This window comes from Rattus norvegicus, chromosome 1, assembly GCF_036323735.1.
Source record: "Rattus norvegicus strain BN/NHsdMcwi chromosome 1, GRCr8, whole genome shotgun sequence".
Lineage (NCBI taxonomy): Eukaryota > Metazoa > Chordata > Mammalia > Rodentia > Muridae > Rattus > Rattus norvegicus.
Window position 1 is genome coordinate 49,742,206 of NC_086019.1, and position 20,157 is coordinate 49,762,362.

Consider the following 20,157-nt stretch of genomic DNA (forward strand, 5'->3'; position numbering starts at 1 on the left):
GTTTATGTATTATATAGGTAAGCGATGTGATACAGGGCAAGCAGAACAATGCCAGGTGCTATTGGGTTTAATTTTCAGGCCTTGCAAACCCTAGTGACTGGAGTGTTTCCCTCCCACGTCCTAGCTTCTTCCCATGGATGCTCACACATCTGTACACACTGTTAGAGATGTGAACATTTTGGGGGATCCCCGCACATCCTTGCATCTGTGCTGTCTTGGTTTAGGTTGTAGACCTGGATCGTGGCTTGGTGTTGAATGCAGAAGGGCGGTACCTCCAAGACTCCCACGGCAATCCTCTCCGGGTGAGACTCGGGGGAGACGGTCGCACCATCGTGGGTGAGTGAGACCGGTTCCGAGGAACGACAGCTGCATGAGCTGTGAAACAGCTTTGGTCTTCACACGCCCCTCCTTTCTGATGGTTACCAGTGGCCCTGGCCCTGTCAGCCATGTGGGAAGAGGGTCTCTCAAAGGGACCAGAATATAGCATCCACCTCATGGTTCTCATCATCTTCAGAATCCCCTTCTAGAAATGTGTAATCTAGTTTGTCTTTGAACTTGGCCATTTAGAGCTCAGGTCAGAAAACTACGGTCCACAGACTAACTGTGCAGCCTGGTTTTGGAAGCCTGTGGGCCCAGAATAGTTCTCACAACTTAAAAATGATTCTTCACCCCCACTGCAGAAGAAGAATGTGTCTTTGACATGGGTAAATTTATATGACATTCACATGTCGGCATCCATGCACAGAGGCATCATTGGAACACAGGAGCATTTATTAAGGTAGCCCATCCATTACGTATTGCTTATGCATTGTGTATTGTATGTTTTGCTTACAAAGGCTGAGTTGAACAGCTCCATCTGGCCCACAGAGCTTAAAATGCTTACTCTCTGGCCTTTTGTGAGAAATGTTTGCTATCCCTGGCCCAACCTAACATGCTTTCTCCCTTAGGAGTAGAAATAAAGAGCAAAGAACCACTTCTCTTAACAGACACAGTTTCCCCTGGTAATGGCACATTCTGACCTAAGAGTTTATATGGATCTATAAAGGGGGATGATGGCTGATGTCCTAAGCCCATCTGTCCTGGATAGCAGCTGACACTACCACCTCAGACACACACATTCACCGTTACTCCTCTGCTATTTTCTGGTTAAAGCATACATAAGCTCTGAGAAGACACGTCCTCATCGTGCTTCCTGTCCCCTGGATTGCTTCTCCTGGTCACATAGCTCTCGCTTGGTTTTATTTCAGATCTTGGAGGAACCCCTATGGTGAGTCCCGATGGCCTCCCCCTGTTTGGGCAGGGAAGACATGGCAAACCTGTGGCCAGTGCCCAGGATAAACCCATCTTGAGTCTTGGAGGGAAGCCCTTAGTGGGCTTGGAAGTGGTCAGAACAACCACCCAAGTTCCTACCACAACCATGCCGCCAAGCACAACGACCACCACTGTGCCGCCCACCACAACCCTGCCGCCCACAACCACCACCACCCGCCGGACCACCACCACCCGCCGGACCACCACCACCAGGCGTCCCACAACCACAACCCGAGCTACTCGCAGGACAACTACCACTACCACCACTCCGGAACCTACCACCCCCTCTCCTACCTGTCCTCCTGGGACCCTGGAACACCGGGATGAAGCTGGCAACCTCATAATGGGCTCAAATGGGATCCCAGAGTGCTACCCCGAGGAAGGTAACCAGCTTTGTTCTAATGTAGGCAACTTACTTACCTAATATACCCCAGGATAGAGGTGGGTCTCAGAGCCCGCCAGGAAAGGGTGAGTACCGTCTAGGGCAGAATGGCAGCCAAGCTGAGGCATCTGGAATCAAAGCTGTCAGACTCACTCAATAGGAAATAGGGTGTGAGTTATACCTGTACACACAGGTAAGTTAAAACATTCAGGGTGTCTTTTGTTTATCTAACAACTGAAACAGTTCATTCTCAGTTCAGGTTCAGGTTACGTTTCCCAAGGGACTCTACTGTGTCTTATTGGTGTGTGTGTGTGTGTGTGTGTGTGTGTGTGTGTGTGTGTGTGTGTGTATGTACATGTGTGAGAAAGAGAGCTAGAGAGAGAGGGAGAGAGAGCGAGTTGGGGGAGAAATATTGGTAGGTCAGTTCTGAGAGTGTGATTAACAGGTTGGATAGGTTTCTGACTTGATGGCTCAAGTCTCCCTGTGAGCTCCAGGAAAGCCATCAGTGTGTTTGGCAGATCAGCTTTCCTTTTGAAGAAAGCCAGTGTCAAGTGGTGAGGCTTCTCTTGAGAGCATGGAGTTTCCATTGGATAAAAACAGACCACGTCTCCTGCTTTACCATGTTCGATGCACTCTCCGATCACTCCTGACATCTGCCTGCCTTCCCACCAACGGTCCAGGTCATGGTAGAACAGCGCATCATCATCCTCTCATCTCAGGCTTCAGTTCAGACTTCTATGGACGAAGCTTTGCCTCTGACACACAGGAGACAGACTAAAGCTGGTCTCACATAGGCTGTAGTGTCCGTGTCTCTTAGTCTAACACAGACTGAAGACCCTTTCTCTCAGGATGCATTTGCAAGCCTAGAACTCTTGCAGAGAATCACTGCATGTGATGAACCCTGATGAATCTAATGTTAACACCACGTTCAGAATGAGAATCTACTTCTGAGGCATTGTTTGAATGAAAAGTTGGAAAATTAATGAGGAATCCTGACATCTTAGAGGTCCACAGCAGAGAGCAAAGAAGTGCAAACCAAGGGAGAAAGTCATTGTCCAGAGAAAACTTATAATGACCACTCAGTGAGTACAAATCTGAATGCTTTTTCTTTTTGTTTTCACATTTGTTTGTTTGTTTGTTTACTGGGGGAAGGGATGTTCTGTATGCACATACAAGAGCATGCATGGGGGGCTTGGAAGGCAACCTGTGAGAGTCAATTTTCTACCATGTGGGTTCCAGGGATGGATCTCTGGCCACCTAGCCTTTTGGTCCCTGGATTTATCTTTGACTTTCTAATAGTATTTAAGCGACTTCTTCCTTCTGCATGCACTGATACGTTTGTTTCTGGAAGTAGAGATGTAACTACAGCAGATAACTTCGTAATAATTGGTTGTAACAAAAGGATGACTGCCCAGGGTTTGATTTCTATCTCTGCTGTTTTGCACTCCGCTTGGTCAGAATCTTAAAGGCCCCACAGCATGGCTGTTCCTTGATGGTTTTCCTACTACAGACTTTGACTTGGCTTGAAACCCAATAGATTTTCTCAGCATCTGTGTCCATGCTTTTCTTGCCAACCACAAAGCAGAGCGTTCATTTCACTTGCGTCCCCTCTTCTGGCTCCTTGGTCCACCAAAGGCTAATGTACCTCTCGGCAGCATTTTGAAATCAAGAACAAACAAACACAGAGTCTGGCTAACAATTAAATTTGGCGAGAACGGCCCATCTCCCTGCCATGTTCAGTGGACGATGTGTTATTCTTAACATCCTTCAGTGGGCTCTGCATTCTCTGTCTGCTGTTTCTACAACTTGAATGTTTTCTTTCTTGCTTTTGTTGCAATTGTAATTATTTTATATTTTAATTTAAAACCCTTTCAGTGACGTATAGGGAGCTGTGTGTTTAATCTACACAGTCTAAGGAGTTTTGGGGATGAGAAGACATAAACATATCCTATCATCAGAACCACAGACATATACATCACCCCTCAGAGCCTTCCCTCCCGCCAGTGTTTATTCTTTTTATTTTCTCCCCCACTTTATGTCTCAGAGTTGCTTTTTTTTCCTGTGTCTCTAGGCTGGTCCACTGGCTAACACCCATACGTTATTCCTTTCTGAGTTTCTTACAGTAGGCTCCAATGACTTTCTATCCACTCATTTTCAGTTTAACATATTATCCACAGTGGCTGCCTCTTGTGTAGAAACTTAGTTGCAAAGATGGCTTGAAGTTCGAAAATAGAGTCAGATTGCTCTAGGAAAGCCTGCTCTACAACTGTGTAACACAATTGTTCTTTGTCCACTAAGCACCTTGTCATGGTCTCAGTTGCAGAATGCTCTGTTAACATTGTAATGGCATTTGGAGAAGAAATGGTCCCAGTAAAGGCCCCAGCATCAGGGGAGGAAGACCTGCTCTTGGTCTCCCTTACAGAATCACAGAAACTCCTGGGTCTCATCCATACCCTAGCTTTGCCTCTCACCTCTCTGTTCCCTTAGCACGACCTCCTCTGTTGTGCTAAGGAGAGTGCAGTCATGAATATGCACTCGCTGTGCCTGTACTGTGGCTCCCTCTGTATGCAGCTAAAATTACCCAGACAGCGTCCTGGCTGTGGCACCCACCAGTCTAGGAACTGGAGTGTTCATTGCTGCCGTAGTTATGACTTGGAACCTGTGTGACGGCAGTGAAGAATATCAATGAGGGGAGTTTCCAATCCTCTATCCTCACCCCGCTTCAGCTGGTCATTGGACATTCCAGTCCATTTGTAAAGTCCTAGTGTTTCGTTCCAGTGCTCCAGCTTTAAAAGCATCTTTTCAAACATGCAAGTCTTGGCTCCCTTGGTTAAATCAGGTCTCCTCCTTTTCTTTGAAAATTGCTTCCAAGAAATGTTCTAGGAATAACCTTGGGCCACTCGGTCACGCCAGCAGCTCTGTTATTTATGGAAACTTCCTCATTCGTTATGGATGCTGTGCTTTCCCACAGCCGGGATGCACATTACATGCTCGTTTCCTGTGTATCATTGCATTTATCCACTCTCTTTACATGCACACATGAGCACATGGACACACAAGTACACACACACACACACACACACACACACACAGAGACACAGACAATAGTTTTTTTTTTTGTTTTTTTTTTTTTTTTAGTTTTTAGTTTTAGCTAGAATCAGCTTCTCCTCTCAGTAAATAACCTCTGGAGCTAGGATAACAGACTCTCCAGTTTCTCTGGATACCAGGTTCTCTTCTTCAGGCATTGAAATATCTTAAGACACAGGCATTCTGGGTCGATGAAGTGGGATGTTAAAGCCAGCGATCTTTGTTTTCCAGGCTGGAGACTGGATGATTGAACATCTCTAGAAGTGCTTTGAGCCAACTGAGCATCCAAGAATTTGTAACGTGACCCTGTTACATGTTGGAGAGACACACACTCATCATTAGAGAAAACAGTTCCAGTCTGCCACGATCACCATCCTGACAGAAAACACAAAGATAATGATCGGGATGTATTTGCAGTGGACGCCCCATACCATATGGGGATGCACTCAATTTCCCATGGCTGGAGTCAGCTTCCTCCCTCTAAACTTCTATGGAGAACAAACTTAAAAAAACTATTTTAATGTCTCTGGAGCCAGAGCCTTAATTCTGTGGAGACGTAGAACATTTTTTTTTCATGACCATGGCTGGGAAGACTTGGCTACACTCCCATGCAGATGACTGGAAGCCACTTTTATATGAAGGTCAAAGTTTTGACAGAGGGTCTAGGATAGCTTATAAGATGTCCAGTTTTATGTAGTTCCAGATGGTCTTGTCCAGCAGAGTCAGGAAGCCGTCTGTCCTGATGGAATGTGGCTGTATGGTCATTGCATGCAGATGATTCATTTACTTGGAGAGAAGACTCTGGTAACTCTGAAAAAAAAACAAATAAGTGATTTTATTTGGTTTTAGAAATGTATTAAATGACTTGGTGGGATGTTCCCTTGTGCCAGAGGCCTTGTGTTGGTCACCACAAGAGATGATCTAAATTGACAGGTAAAATGTATATATGACCTTCCGCAAGGTACCAGCTACCCCAGCATCTCAAGGACTTGCAATGAACATGGGTATCTGCAAAGGAAACCCTGCTTCTCCCTGTCCTGTTTGACCTGGGATATTAAAATGCACATTTTTGTTCCTTTTTTTTTTAACTTGGAGACATAATGCAAATTGAATATAAATGGTCAACAAGAAAGTCACACTGCTCCTAAAAGCTAAACTTGCAGATGAAAACAAAAAAGGTAGGTCAGGAACAAGTGGCAAGATAAACCCAAACTTCAGGCACCATGAACCTGAAAACAGACTTGAATTTGTGCAGGAGTAGCACCATCTTGGATTCAGGCTTGTTGATGTTGCCCTGGCCGATGGATAATAATATTATAATAATAACCACCGTTTTTTTTTAAAGATGACCATTCTGTCCCTGAAGGGTGGATGATCTAGAACTGGCCTTATTAGCAATCACTCTAAGCACAGATCCTCGCCCTAGGCATGACGGTCAGGGATGTTGGAGCCCATCTTGGGAAGCTGAGAGTGGCTGTGGGTGTCCTGCTGCTATGGGCTGGTGACAGCTGAGTACGCCTGCCCTCTATCTCAGGAGCTCACTTCAGCACCATTAAGCTCACTATGTAATGCTAACTAAGAGCTGCAATGGAACTGGCAGGATTGCTACATTGCTAGGTAAATTAGATCAGTGACTTCTAACAGTTTAGAAAATGCCAAATTGATACGTGTGGTTTCCCAGAGATGAGAATTTAGATACTGTTTTCCCTTTGTTTCCCTGTGAAATGTTGAGTCAGACTGCAAGGGTTCTCAGACAGTTGGATTGGTTAGGTCAGCTTTAAAATAGAGGCAACCGCTGGATGTTCTCTGAGTCAAGGAGCCTGAAGCTTCAGTTCTGTGTTTTGCACTTGTGTGGCTTCAGGCCACTATGAATCCTAGAGAGCCTCAGTGTGGAGCCCAGAAGTGGGTGTGAGAAACACTATTATCCCAAGGGTGTGTGTGAAGATTAACTCGAACAGCATTCACTGAGAGCACCCAGAGTTCAGACAGCATCCAGTAGCCACCTTCCTCATGTTATCCCTTCAACCCCTTTCAAGAAGAGATTGTGTCTAGAGAGTTCTGGATTATGGCTTCAGGTCATAAGGAGGAGGGGGAGTTGCTCTGAGCTGGATAAAAACTTCATTGGCTTCAAAGCTCATATGCAAGTCAAGGAATCTAATGGGTACTGATTTCCTGAGTCCGTAGTAAAAGGTCACTGGGGAGGAAAGACACATGGGAGAGAATGACTTGAGACAATAGGTCCTTTAGTTGGGTGGTAGGGCTGCAGGGAGGACTCTGTAAGACTCTGAGCCTGCCATCTACTTACAAGTGGGACAGTTTTAGGGCACAGAGGGATGGCAGGGAAGGAGGCTGAAGAATTTCCCTTCTTGGCTCATAGTCCCCCATTGCTAGGGGTGACCACTACATCAGTCAATGTCAGGTGATTGACAAATACCTTTCCTGGCAATTACTAGGGTCTCCCAAGGCAAGGAGGGCAGGGCTAGAGAAGCAAGAACCTTAACCAAATCACTGTAGTTGCAGGAATTGTTGCATTTCAACCAAAATGGAAGAACTTTGTATCAGGACACAGTCCTGGCGGACGCAGAGAAGCACAGGAAACTCAGGTAGTACAGTCTGCCAAGCCAAAAGTAAGCAAAGGCACGAAATATAGAATTAGAATATTCTAATGGCAAGATAGAAGTAGGTGATATATGATAACATGAACTACCTGGGAAGGGGATTTTTGTCATCATACAGGGCCCCTCTTCTGGCTGATCTCTGAACAAATGTGTCCAGGCTTGTGACAGTGATATGGAAGGCCCTCCCTCCAGGTCTAGAGCAATTCAGACAGGTGTATGGAGGTGACTGGGAGGGTGACAGGGGCTCTAGGAACTCAGACCTGTGTGTTCTCCTCAGTAAAAAATACTGGGTTGCCTTTCTCGGATCTCAAAGAGAGGAGGCCTGGCTTGCGTTTGAAGGTTCGGATGGTTTTTCTTCTGGAAAAGTGAGGAGACACTGATATCCGTGACGGTTTCTGGGAGCCGCGCAGGATGAGCGAGCCGCTATTCTTGCGATGTGGGTGTGGTAGCAGCATTCTAAGAGCGCTGGAAAGACTCACGTGGTGATCGCTCTTCTTCCCTCTTCCTCCCTAGATGACTTCTCCGGCCTGGAGATAGACACAGCACTACCCACGGAAGAGGATTATGTTGTGTACGATGACGGTATGGAGCCGCTCTCTAAGCACACACTGCTTTCTGATCACAAGACCTTATTTTAATTACAAGTGTTTGATCTTGATTGCATTTGTCTCTGGTTCAGACTGGGACAGTGGTGGTAACCAACCTCTCTTCCAAGCTGGTTCTGCCGTGGCTCAGACCTCCCTTTCACCAGCATCTCTACTGACAGAGTCTTGTGGTTTTAAATCAGTGAGGAACCTCCTACTTGGGCTTTGTGTTAGGAAATATAATGCGGTGGCAGTTGGGAGTCAGGGGGTAATAGGCGGGCCCGTGCCAAGGTGTTCCCCTGAGAAATCACGCCATGCTATAGACCTGGTATAAGGAAGGTTTATTTGGGGGAAGTGAGGGGACTGAGGAACTGGAGGGGGGGGGGTAGGAGCAGACAGATAGAAGCAGAGCCATGAGGGCAGAGGAAGTGGGGACAGAGAAGGACAGAAATAAGGAAAGAGAGGCTGGCCCGGAACATGGGACCAGAGGTGTGTGTGTGTGTGGGGGGGGTAGCAAGCAGTTTTTTTTTATGCACTGCCGCACACGGCTAGTACCTGGCAGCAGCAGATGGTGACGTAAGCAGCCGCTAGGTCCCTGGGAGGAGTCCAATGGAATCGCCTGTAAGTCAACACTTCGTCCTTTCTCATTTCTTTCCTTTTCTAGTTAGATAATATAGATGCTACTACAGACGGGTTGGTTTCTTATCATGGAATCTTTTCAAATAGTCACATTCAAAATTCCAAAATGGCCCCTGTCCCAGCTCCGACAGTCTCTGAAGAAATGGTAACTGCTCTTTGGTTACCTTTAGGATCCTGAGGTTGTCTTATCTTTTCTGGAATTGCCTCTATAAGTGAGATGTTCACCTTAGAGACTCGCACATCCAAGTCCAGGGTCTGCTTCCTCTTGTCTTCTGGTGTCTTGAGCCACAATCCTGTGAACAATGTTGCCTTTGATGCTTTCTTTTATTCATAACTAAATTAGACTTACTGCAGGTTTCAAATTGAGAATTGATTTGAACGAAGAACAGCGGGCATTAGGAAATCCAGGAAGATTTCTCGGCACCTTGGAAAACACCCACCCTGTTTTTTCTATCTTTGATCAGTGAAGGGGGATCTGTTTTATTTTCTTTTTTAAATGTTAAAGGCTAGTTCTTTTTAGAATATTAATAGCAGTCTCCTCCCCGAAAAAGTATGTACCTAGATTTTTTCCCAAGATGAATTCATTTTTAAATTTATGTGTATGTGTTATGTCTGAGTATCTGTGTGTACGACACATGAGCACAGTGCCGCTGGTGACCAAAAGAGGGTGTCAGATCCCCTGGACCTGGAGTTACAGGCAGTTGTGAGCTACCTAATGTGGGTGCTGGGACCCTAACCCGAGTCCTCTTAACTGTTAAGCTGTTTCTCCAGCCCCAAGGTTGTTTTATTTAATTAATTTTTAAAGAGTTATTTATATAAAATGTATTATTTATCTGTACGTGTATGTGTGTTGTGTGAGCTCATACGCACCCTGTGCATGCTCCCTGTGGAGGTCTGAGGGTGTCAGGACCCCTGGAACTAAAGGTGCCAAAGGTTGTGAGTCACCTGCTATGGGTGCTGGGAACTGAATCTAGGTCCTCTGTTCTTAACCACTGAGCCGCCTCTCTATCCCTGGTGTGATCTTTTATAGCTTAAAAAAGAGTAAAAGAAAAAGAAATTCAGGGCATGACCATGGCCTGGAAAGCCCCTTTTCTGTTCCTAAAACTTCGTTTGTGGGTACATGTGTGTCTTTGTTCTTTCTCTTCCTTTCCCTTTTAAAATATGCAGCAGCATATAACAGTTGTTCCAGTGTGTGTGTGTGTGTGTGTGTGTGTGTGTGTGTGTGTGTGTGTACCTACAGTCAAATCACAAGTATCCTTCGATTACATCCAGTGCCTCTTCTGGTACTACACAATTACAAAGAATTCATATCTTTTCAGATTATGGACTTGAGACCACAAGGCCACCGACCAGCACCATGCCCTCAACCACTGCTGCCACACCGAAGGTCGTCCCAGAGCAGGGCACTGTCAGCTCCTTCCCAGAGGAAGAATTTGACCTTGCCGGAAAGAGGCGGTTTGTTGGTGAATGTCACTTCCTTAACTGGGGAAACTGATTTTAGCTTTGCTCCTTGAAGACAGCATAGCTAAGCCCTGGCCTGGCCCTTGGAGAAAATGCTTCCCTGGGGTGAATTTTCCCTGAGGGGTAATTTAGTGAGTCTGGTTTACTTAGATGGGGGCTCAGTTTGCAGAAGTCATTTAAGAGGAGGACCAGAGAACTGTTAGTGCTCAACAGAGGATCTCAGAGAGGGTGTTCATATGAGGGTGCCAGTGCGCACGCACACACACGTGCACACACACACGTGCACACACACGTGCACACACACGTGCACACATGCGCACACACACGTGCACACACACGTGCACACACACGTGCACACACACATACACACATGTGCACGCACACATGTGCACACACACATACACATGTGCACACACACGTGCACACACATACACACACGTGCACACACATGCACACACACGTGCACACATACACATACACACATGTGCACACACACATACACACATGTGCACGCACACACGTGCACACACACGTGCACACACACATACACACATGTGCACACACATACACATATGCACACACGTGCACACACACATGCGCACACACACATGTGCACACACACATACACATGTGCACACACACATATACACATGCATACACACACATACACACACATGTGCACACACACACACACACACACACACACACACACACACATGCACATAGAGGCCAGAGGGCATCCAATGTCTTCCTCTGTCACTCTCTACCCTATTCCCTTGAAGGCAGCAGCATCTCTCACAACACCAGAAACTCACTATGTCAGTAAGGCTGGCTAGGGAGATCGCAAGGTCTGTCTGTCTTCAGGCCCCCAATACCTGGGCTACAGGCATGGCCAGCTATGCCCAACTCTTTATGTGGGCACTGGGGATTCAAACTCAGACCCTCTTGCTTGTACAGAAAGTGTTCTTATGCACCTACCCATCTTCCCAGCCCTGAGGCCAGTTTTTTTTTTTTGACAAGTTGGATGGTTGGACCTTCACTTGCTCATGGCTTGCTAAATTCTGAACAGTCATGCACCTTAGTGAATGCTGCCACTAGTCTTGACAATGTCGCAGAACCAACACCACTTTTTTGTACAGTAATCTTCTCTAACTTCATTAGCCTCAAAGAATTGGGATCTGGAAATTCATTTCTCCCCTCTTCTTTCTCAGCGGCTAAAACCATTTCCATAGAGAAATCTGTGCAACCGAACTATGTTCTACTCCCTTTCCAAGCCATTCCTTTCCCCATGCCCTTGATGAACCACATTAATGAGACAGTTGGATTAATATGTCACTGAGTGGAGACAAGCAACAGCTTAAATTAACATCGTACTTTTCAGTTTCCAAAGCAAATGTCTTGCCATGAGCAGAGAAGATATCTTGCCAGCTAAGACGCTGTGACTGGGCGTCTCACCATGAGTTAGAGAGCAAGGCCATTAGCCTGAGGCAGCATTCCAGGGGCTGAAGCCAGTGTTTGCTGTGGTGTTCAGCCGCCTGGTGGAGTCCACCAAACCCTCCCTTCCCTCCCTGCTGTCCCATGACAGAAAGGGAAAGAGGCGTGGTATCGTTAGTGGTATCTGTACCAGTACCATTTATACCATGATACCATTCGGTGTTACCATTAGCCCTTCCACAGATTGCTCCTGAAGACCAAAGGTCTTTAGAGATTTCTAACCATTTCAGTGGAGAGGACTTGAGGGTCTGGAGTGTAGAAAGCCTTAACTTCAATTCCTTGACATTCCTAAAGGTTTTTATAGAATGAAATATAATCAAGGGTCTGTGGGTTTGCAGCAGAGCCGTTTGTCCGTGGCTCACGAGCCCATTCTCACTGTAACCGAGTACCAGGCCACGGCTTGCAGATCCCCGGTCTCCTGTAGCCACTGAAACCATGTGGTTAGGAAGGGCTTCAACATGCCATTCATGTAAGAAGCTGACCAACAACGTTGCAGAGGGCCTCTTGGGCCTTGGCTTCATGTCCGCACTTCCAAGAGGATCGTGAGGTTCGCAAAGCTCTCCAGCAGGCCACCTAGGAAAAAAGCTTGAGGCTGCCATCTGTTTCTCTGGTCTCAAGATGGCCGAGGAGATGAAACCTGACACAGAGATGCTAGTTAACGGACTCGGGGTTTTCCAAATCTGAGGGCGTAGGCATGGAAGAACGCTGGAGGTTTATATTACACCAAATTGGAATCAGAGGACATTTCTAAATCACGTTGAAGTTACAGCCACCAACACTGATGGGGCAAAGAGACCTTTTGAAAGCGTTATATTTATTTTTGTTATTATATATCTTTGAAAGCATCACATTTTAAGCTATGTGTACATGGACCTGTTAATGAGAGATAGGGATATGTTTTATTACATTGCTTATGTATGTGTGTGTAGTGTGCCTATGTCTGTATTCATACTTGCATGTATTGGGGCACACGCGTGTATAAGGCCAGACATTGGTGTTGGGTGTCCTTTTTTTGCTCACTCTGCACTTTTTTTGCTAAAAGATAGTGTCTTTTATTAACCCAGAGCCTGCCAATTATTATAATCTAGCTAGCCAGTTTACCACAGGGATCCCTTGCCTTAGCTTCTCACATGTTAGGATTATGGGTAGCTTCCACACCTGCTACACTGTCACGTGAGTTCTAGGGATTGAAATTACGTCCTTATTCTGGTGTAGCAAGTCCTTTATCCCCAGAGACGTCTCCTGAGCCCCAGGGATGAGCTCTTGAGTTAGCAGCAGATGTCTCTGGAGTCTCGGCAGGATGAGCCTAATTTGCGGCTCTGACTCTATGCAGCACATGCTGTGATTTTGTTTCTAAAAAAGAAAAAAAGGGTCTGACTTAGCATCTCTGCTCTTCCCAGCTCCTTACGTGACCTACCTCAGTAAAGACCCAGCAGCCCCGTGCTCACTGACTGATGCCCTGGACCACTTCCAAGTGGAAAGCCTGGATGAACTTATTCCAAATGACTTGACAAAGAACGATCTCCCTCCTCAGCATGCTCCCCGGAACATTACTGTGGTCGCCATGGAAGGCTGCCACTCCTTTGTCATTGTGGACTGGAACAAAGCCATCCCTGGAGATGTGGTAACAGGTGTGTCCTAGGCAGATGCTCAGGGTTCCAACTGGTCTGTAAGAGAGAGGAGAGATGGATGGGTGGATGCCCAGATGGGCAGGTAAGATGGGGAGGCAGACATCTTTTTCAGTGGCGTGGGGAATGTGAATAACCGCAGGAGCATTGTGGGTAGTTAAGAGAACACTGGATGAAAGCCAGAGTCCTGAATTACAGTCTTAGGTTGGTTTGTAGGACCTTGAGTTAATAATACATCATCTTGCTGGGGTTTGTTTTCTCATATGTAAAAAATAAGTACCGTGTTCAATGCCTTGTCTCCCTGCAAACAAACAGCTGGGCAAACACTTGTCAGAGATCCTCTAGGGGAAGATGGTCAAAAGGCTTCTACTGAATTGCTACTGTGTCTCTCCTTCCAAGCCTTCTGAGTAACCCCATAGCAGCCTGTGTGCTTCCCAATTCTTTATATGGTCGGTCACTGGATATGATGGGGGATCCTAAGGGTCTGAAGCACCCCCTCTGGCCTTTGGCCTATGAGATGCTTGTGAGTTTCTGTTACTCTACCAAGATGACAACCGAGAGTGAGTCTTTGGAGACGTGTTCTCACACAAAGAGAATCAGCACGTCCTTTCCAGAGCAGTCTCCTCTGTACATGATTCCCGCCAGGCCTGTGAGCTGTGTAAGGGGAAGGTGCCCACGTTGGCTGTGAATATGCTCCTGGAGGGTCGGGTAGTATCAGAGGTTAGAGACCAACGCTACCCACTGCAGGAGTCACTCCTGTAACTCTGAACTTCTAGTGCTTCTGCTGTAGGACTCCAACATTGTTTTTTAAGGAGGGAAGACGTGTTCAGGAATTTTCCAGAGGCAGCTTCTCTGATGGAGTTTGCATAGTTTCCAGAGCCAGGGCAAGAAACCAGGAAATACAGTCCGCATGCTTCCTGCCGGGTGTGGCTAAAGGGACCAGTGTGGGTGAGTGGGTCCGAGCCTTCAGTGTAACTGAAGGTTGCTTCCTTTATGGTGTGTGCTGAGCGAGACCTGTCTCTGCAAAGCATAGCACATTTCTAATACAAAGCACAGAGATTGGTGGAGGAAGGAGTCCTGTAACAAACCACTGACAACTTTCCTTTTGATTGAATGGGATTTTATAAATGGCCTTCCCTAGCTTCTCTTCTCTTCTCTTCTCTTCTCTTCTCTTCTCTTCTCTTCTCTTCTCTTCTCTTCTCTTCTCTTCTCTTCTCTTCTCTTCTCTCCTCTCCTCTCCTCTCCTCTCCTCTCCTCTTGTCCCCTTCCCTCCCCTCCTCTCCCCTCCCCTCCCCTCATCTCCCCCCATCCCTGTCCTCCCCCGACTCTGTGGTGTTTGTGTACATGTGTGTAGGTGCAGGGAAGCCATAGGAGGACAGCAAATGTCCTGCTTTGCCACCCTCCACCTTAGTCCCAGAGACAGGTACTGGACATGGAGCTAGGTTGGTGGCCAGAAATTCCAGCCATCTTCTTGCCCAGCAATGGGGTTATAGGAAGGCATGTGCCCACACTCGGCTCTTTACCTGCTGAGCCATCACCCCACACAATAATTGGCAAGCTTGAAAGACAAATAGGGTCACAATGAGTCTTTCAGTCACACCATATGCCTGGCAGTCACTGTCAATCTTCTTCACCTCATATAAAGGACAACTGTACCTATCTTACAAGAAACGTGGGTTTTGTCTGTCTTCTAAATTCTTATTTACGCATTCGTTGTACAAAGCGATGGTTTTCAGAGTCACATTTTCACTCCAGTGTATCATGTACTTTGACCAATTTCACCTCCCCCTTTCTCTCATTTCATCTCCCCTTTCCAAATGGTCGGTCTGTCTATCTATCTATCTATCTATCTATCTATCTATCTATCTATCTATCTATCTATCTATCTATCTATCATCATCTATCTATCTTCTATCTATCTATCTATCTATCTATCATCATCATCATCTATCTATCTTCTTTCTATCTATCTATCTATCTATCTATCTATCTATCTATCTATCTATCTATCTATCTATCGCTTTTGGTCCTGATGTTTGTTGAAGCAACAGAAAAAGCAAACTAGAACAGGTTCCTTGGCACTCACCAGGTTCCTCCCTCTTCCTGTTTCCAGGATACCTGGTCTACAGCGCCTCTTATGAGGACTTCATCAGGAATAAATGGTCAACTCAGACCTCGTCAGTGACCCATTTGCCCATTGAGAACCTGAAGCCAAACACAAGGTACGGCATGGTGGTTGCTTACAAACCAAAGGCTGGACCTGTGAGCTTGGCCGTAGTATCCGTTGGTTGGGAACAAAGGATTATCAATTGATAATTGAATTCTTGGTTTAGCTCATGGGATACCAGTAAAGGCTCACCACACGCCATGTCTCTTGCTTAAGAGAAGTTGCTGCATGTATGTAGGTTGTTGCTTGGCAACCATGCTCCTTCCTTGTTTTCCTAGGCATTTCCTAGGCATTTTCCTAGGCTGTTCTCTGTGTTGGAAGAGAATTGATTCAGTTTCAGTCACTAATGTGACATTTAGGTAGCACAACCTTGCTATGTGACATTAGTGGGACAGTGTTTGCCAAACATGTAATGGACACTGAAGCCCTGTGATGTAGATGTTCAGAACCTTCAGGAAAGCTGTGTTGCATGCATTAGCAAAGGTTACAAGTCTGCCCTCACCATGCAGAGCACTGTTCTGGAAGCACTCAGGGAGACAGTGGCCACACTTGTTCACAGGAGAATGTCTCACTCTCTCCCACTGTGCTGCCTGTTTGGGGAGGCTTGGCTCTCAGAAGGTGACCTGGTTGGTGGACATGCCCGAGGCACTGGGCATGCCTTAGCCAAGCAGTGGTGTGACCATCTGGGCAGCTGGGCATGGGGTGGGGAAACCCCTGGCTTATAGCATTTTCAATGCCCATGGTTCAGGGACTCTGACTATAGCTGATTTCACAATGTCAGTGGACTCATAGGATCCCATCGTTCTACATTGCTTCACAGATCCTGAATAGGTGGTGACTGACATGTTGTCCAGACAGTCATAGTAGCATACTGTTGTATAGAGCCAATGGGTTTGCAGTAAAGAGCTCAAAGTAGCTTCCACAGGCAGAGGAGTACAGAAAAGTCTGGAACAAATGACTCAGTAAACAGTCATGTGCTAGAGATGACAGAATCTGGCTAGAACCAACACAACAGGAGACGTCCCCAAAGCTGGGAGCACTCCCTGTGACATTTTAATGTGCCATTTAGGTTCAGTGGAAACAAGCTTCTGTAAACTGTTATGAATTTCAGGGTTTGGCAGGTGAAAGGAAGCAATAAGTCATGGAATAGGGAAAGTGCTTCATTCCTTTCTAAAAGCAATGGAAGTTGACCAGAGGAAATAAAAGCAACAGAATCAGGTGGAACAGGGCCAGTATTCTCTTTCACCCCATATAATAATTTATTCTTTAGCACAGCCACCATATCGAAAAGCTGGAAGATGCCTTCCAGTGGATTCACCACATAACAACTACCGAGGTGAATCTTTAGTTTCCTGACCTCTTCCCACAGTGTTCTTTCCACAGCTTTTGCTGCCATCTTGGATTTCTGCCATTTTGACCGTCAGGTAATGGTGGTGTAAGGTGGAGTTGTACTTGTTCTAACCATGGCTCTGGATCCAAACTATATCCAAGCAGTTCTTCCTGTTTATTTTGGGCCAGGGCTTAGGAGGTAAGCTAGATGCGGCCCTCTTGAAGTGTACAGTGCTGTCCTCATGTGGCTTGTTGTGTGGTGTGAGACAGATGTTAAAAAGGAAACACAGATATAGACTTCCATAGCCAGTGTATGAGGGAGTTTGGGGAGAGTACACAATGGGGGAAATCTTGTTCTTCTGAGCCTGAGGCTAGTCAGGCAAGATTAGGAGAAAGTTAGGCTGAAGGTTTATGGCGCCCGTAAGCCAGAGAACAGGTAGTCAAGGTGAGGTAATGCAAAATTGCTCCAGGAAGAGGAAGCCCCAAGCCCTGAGATGTTCTAGGGAAATAGATGGTCTCAAAAGAGAATGGGAACGAGGATGATAGACAGTACGAGGCTCTGTGTGCCCCCCTGCACCCAGGCTCCCATACCTTGACAGGATTTTGGCTCCTGGGGTAGAGTATGCAGGTACAATGTAGTATGGGGCCTCTCTGCTCAAATTTCCTCAGGACCCATGTGAACATCAGCTACAACATAGCCAGAACAGAGTGGACACAATGAACAGGACACCCTCCTTTTTCCCACACTTGGCTTCTGGGTGGGAGTTGTGCTATCAAAGCTCAGGCACTCATCCTGCTGAGTCAGCTTCTTTGCAGAAGAGGGGAGCAGGCTGTCTTTCAGGAGAGACAAGAAAGCAGTCCACTCAAAGGAGGGGCCAGAATCTAAAACTTGGTGGTTTATGTAGGATCCTGTTTGTTTGTTTTTGTTTTTCTTTTCTTTTCTTTTCTTTTCTTTTCTTTTTTTTCAGAGCTGGGGACCAAACCCAGGGCCTTGCGCTTGCTAGGCAAGCACTCTACCACTGAGCTAAATCCCCAACCCCTGTTTTTGTTTTTCTAAAACAAGTATATTCTACCTTAGTCACTAACCAAGGGCTCCACCATCACTCCTTAGGGTCTGTGTGCTTTAAAATTCAATTTTACAGTAAAGAGCTGGGATCAGAGTCTTGGATGGATCACACTCCATCAGGGGTGTGAGGACCTGTGCAGCATGGGAGTCCCATGTGGCTTCTGGACATAGATATCACTCCTAATTTTTGGATGGCTTCTCTTTAAAGAAAAAAATGTGTTTGCAAAATTCAATTAGAATTGTTGATGTGTGCTGGCCCCCAACCCCCATTGGAACTGCCTTGAGGTTTTGCCATAAATCACTCCACAGCCACTGAGAGTGTGAATAATCAGGAAACATGCACTTCTGGGTCAACTGAGGTCTGGAAAGACATTCTTAATTGTACATAGCTTTTCTTCTTTTAAAGAGAATTGAAATAAAAAAATCAATAGTCATAATATGTTGATGATTTAAGATTTTACCAAGTGGCTTTCCCCTTAACAGTTAGTGAAAGCACAGGAGAATATCTGTGTTCTGTGAGGCCAGAGGTGATGATGTCATTAACTGTGGTTTGTGGCCACCCTCCAAATGTAAACAGTCCTTCCTTAAAACTTCTCAGTGATTTTTAGTCAGCACTTGCACCTGTACCTTAGCCAGATAAAGGATTTTGAAATGGTTAAGTGAGACATTTCTTCTGGCCAAAAGCTAGAGGCAAACACGACTTCTAAGGTTCAAAGAGCTGCCATTCATGGGTCCTAGAAGAATCTCGGGATGAGGAGGTCACAAGGGTTAACAGCAGTGGAGTCAACTGATGTTCTGTTCCCTAGTTCTTTGAGCATCAGTGTTGGCAAAGTAAAAATATACTTGGAGACCGCATTCTTTTCTCAATGAATGAGCTGCCTGAAACATCGTGCTTTCCAGATCATTCTCTGTTCCTTGACAAATATGGCCCTGCGGCAAAACCTCTGTCCTCAGGTTCCCCCACCCCCCACTTCCTCTTTCTGGACACTTCTCTTCTGGAGGTGTCAAAGCTCCAGGCATGGCTGTCATGTGAGCTCCACTGAAAAGGCCACTCTCTAGCCACCCTCTCCTGCCAGTCACAGCCATATTTGTGTTGAATCTATCATAAAGTAGATTGAGTTAATGTTTAAGTCCTACTCTGTGTTTTGTTGCCCCAGCTCCTCTCTCTCTGAGCTTATACTGGCCTGAGTCTTAAGCAGGTTTTTAAGGATGGATTGGGAGAGTCACCCAGTGTTTGCCTGGATGCTCCAGGAAAAGCACTCTGAGCAACTGTCAGCCTAGTGTTTCTGTTCCAGTCCATCAGCCATGTGTCCATGCTGTATTAATTATCCCATTTCAAGAAATTGTCAAAATTGAGAAAGTTCTGGAAAAAACATGAGGATAAACAGCTCTCCTGGTGTGTGTCTCTCTGTCCCCGTTCTGTATGTGTGTATCTATCCATTATCTATCTATCTATCTATCTATCTATCTATCTATCTATCTATCTATCTATCTATCTATCTATCTATCTATCTCTGTGTCTGTGTGTCTGAGTGTCAAACACAACTCCAAGCCTACTACAGAAACATGCTTGCAAGAATCTGTCTCAGAGGCCAAGTCAACTCCTCTTTTAAAAGATGTTTTCTTTGGATTTCAGGTATTACTTCAAAGTTCAAGCGAAAAACCCTCACGGCTATGGGCCTGTCAGCCCTTCAGTCTCATTTGTCACAGAATCAGGTACGGGCACGGTCATCTTTGTATTGCTTTCTTTGGAAAATGAAGTAAATGATCAGAAGAACAGCTATTGGCAGAGTGCAAACTGGGGCAGGAAAATGCCTCCTTTTCAGTTGGATGAGTCCAGGTTTCTTTATATAACCCCCCCACACACATGTGCACTCGTGCACACACACACACACACACACACACACACACACACACACTCACACATAAACACAGAAGAGAGGTTAAGAGAGAACTGAAGTCAAAAATTTTTCCCATTAATTTATTTATTCACTTTACATCTCAATATCAGCACCTCCTCCCCATCCCCCCTAACACAGCTCTTCCCCCATCCCTTTCCTCTGAAAAGGGGGATCTCCCCTGGGTATCACCCCACCCTGGCACATCAAGTCACTCTCCCACTGAGGCCAGACACAGTGGCCCAGTTAGGGGAACAGAGTCCACAGGTGAGTAGGCAACAGAGTCAGGGATAGTCCCCAGCTCCAGTTGTTGGGGGACCCGCATGAAGACCAAGCTGCACATCTGCTACACATGTGCAGGGGGCCTAGGTCCAGCCCATGCTTGCTCTTTGGTTGGTGGTTCAGTCTCTGGAAGCCCCCAAGGGTCCAAGTTAGTTGACTCTGTTGTTCTTCCTGTGGAGTCCCTATCTTAGGTCAAATTCTAATGAAAGGA

The 20,157-nt window shown here is 46.1% G+C and overlaps 1 protein-coding gene across 6 annotated transcripts in view; it reads left to right on the plus strand.

Moving 5' to 3' along the window:
* Positions 1–20,157, plus strand: part of Fndc1 (fibronectin type III domain containing 1) — an 82,408-nt gene that overhangs the window by 55,350 nt on the left and 6,901 nt on the right. For all 6 annotated transcript variants that reach the window (NM_001412560.1, XM_063288408.1, XM_063288404.1 and 3 more), the window contains 7 exons: positions 225–336; positions 1,248–1,694; positions 7,912–7,980; positions 9,941–10,084; positions 12,977–13,207; positions 15,318–15,426; positions 19,403–19,482. In NM_001412560.1, the coding sequence (NP_001399489.1) occupies positions 225–336; positions 1,248–1,694; positions 7,912–7,980; positions 9,941–10,084; positions 12,977–13,207; positions 15,318–15,426; positions 19,403–19,482 (1,192 nt within the window). The remainder of the gene's footprint in view (positions 1–224; positions 337–1,247; positions 1,695–7,911; positions 7,981–9,940; positions 10,085–12,976; positions 13,208–15,317; positions 15,427–19,402; positions 19,483–20,157) is intronic.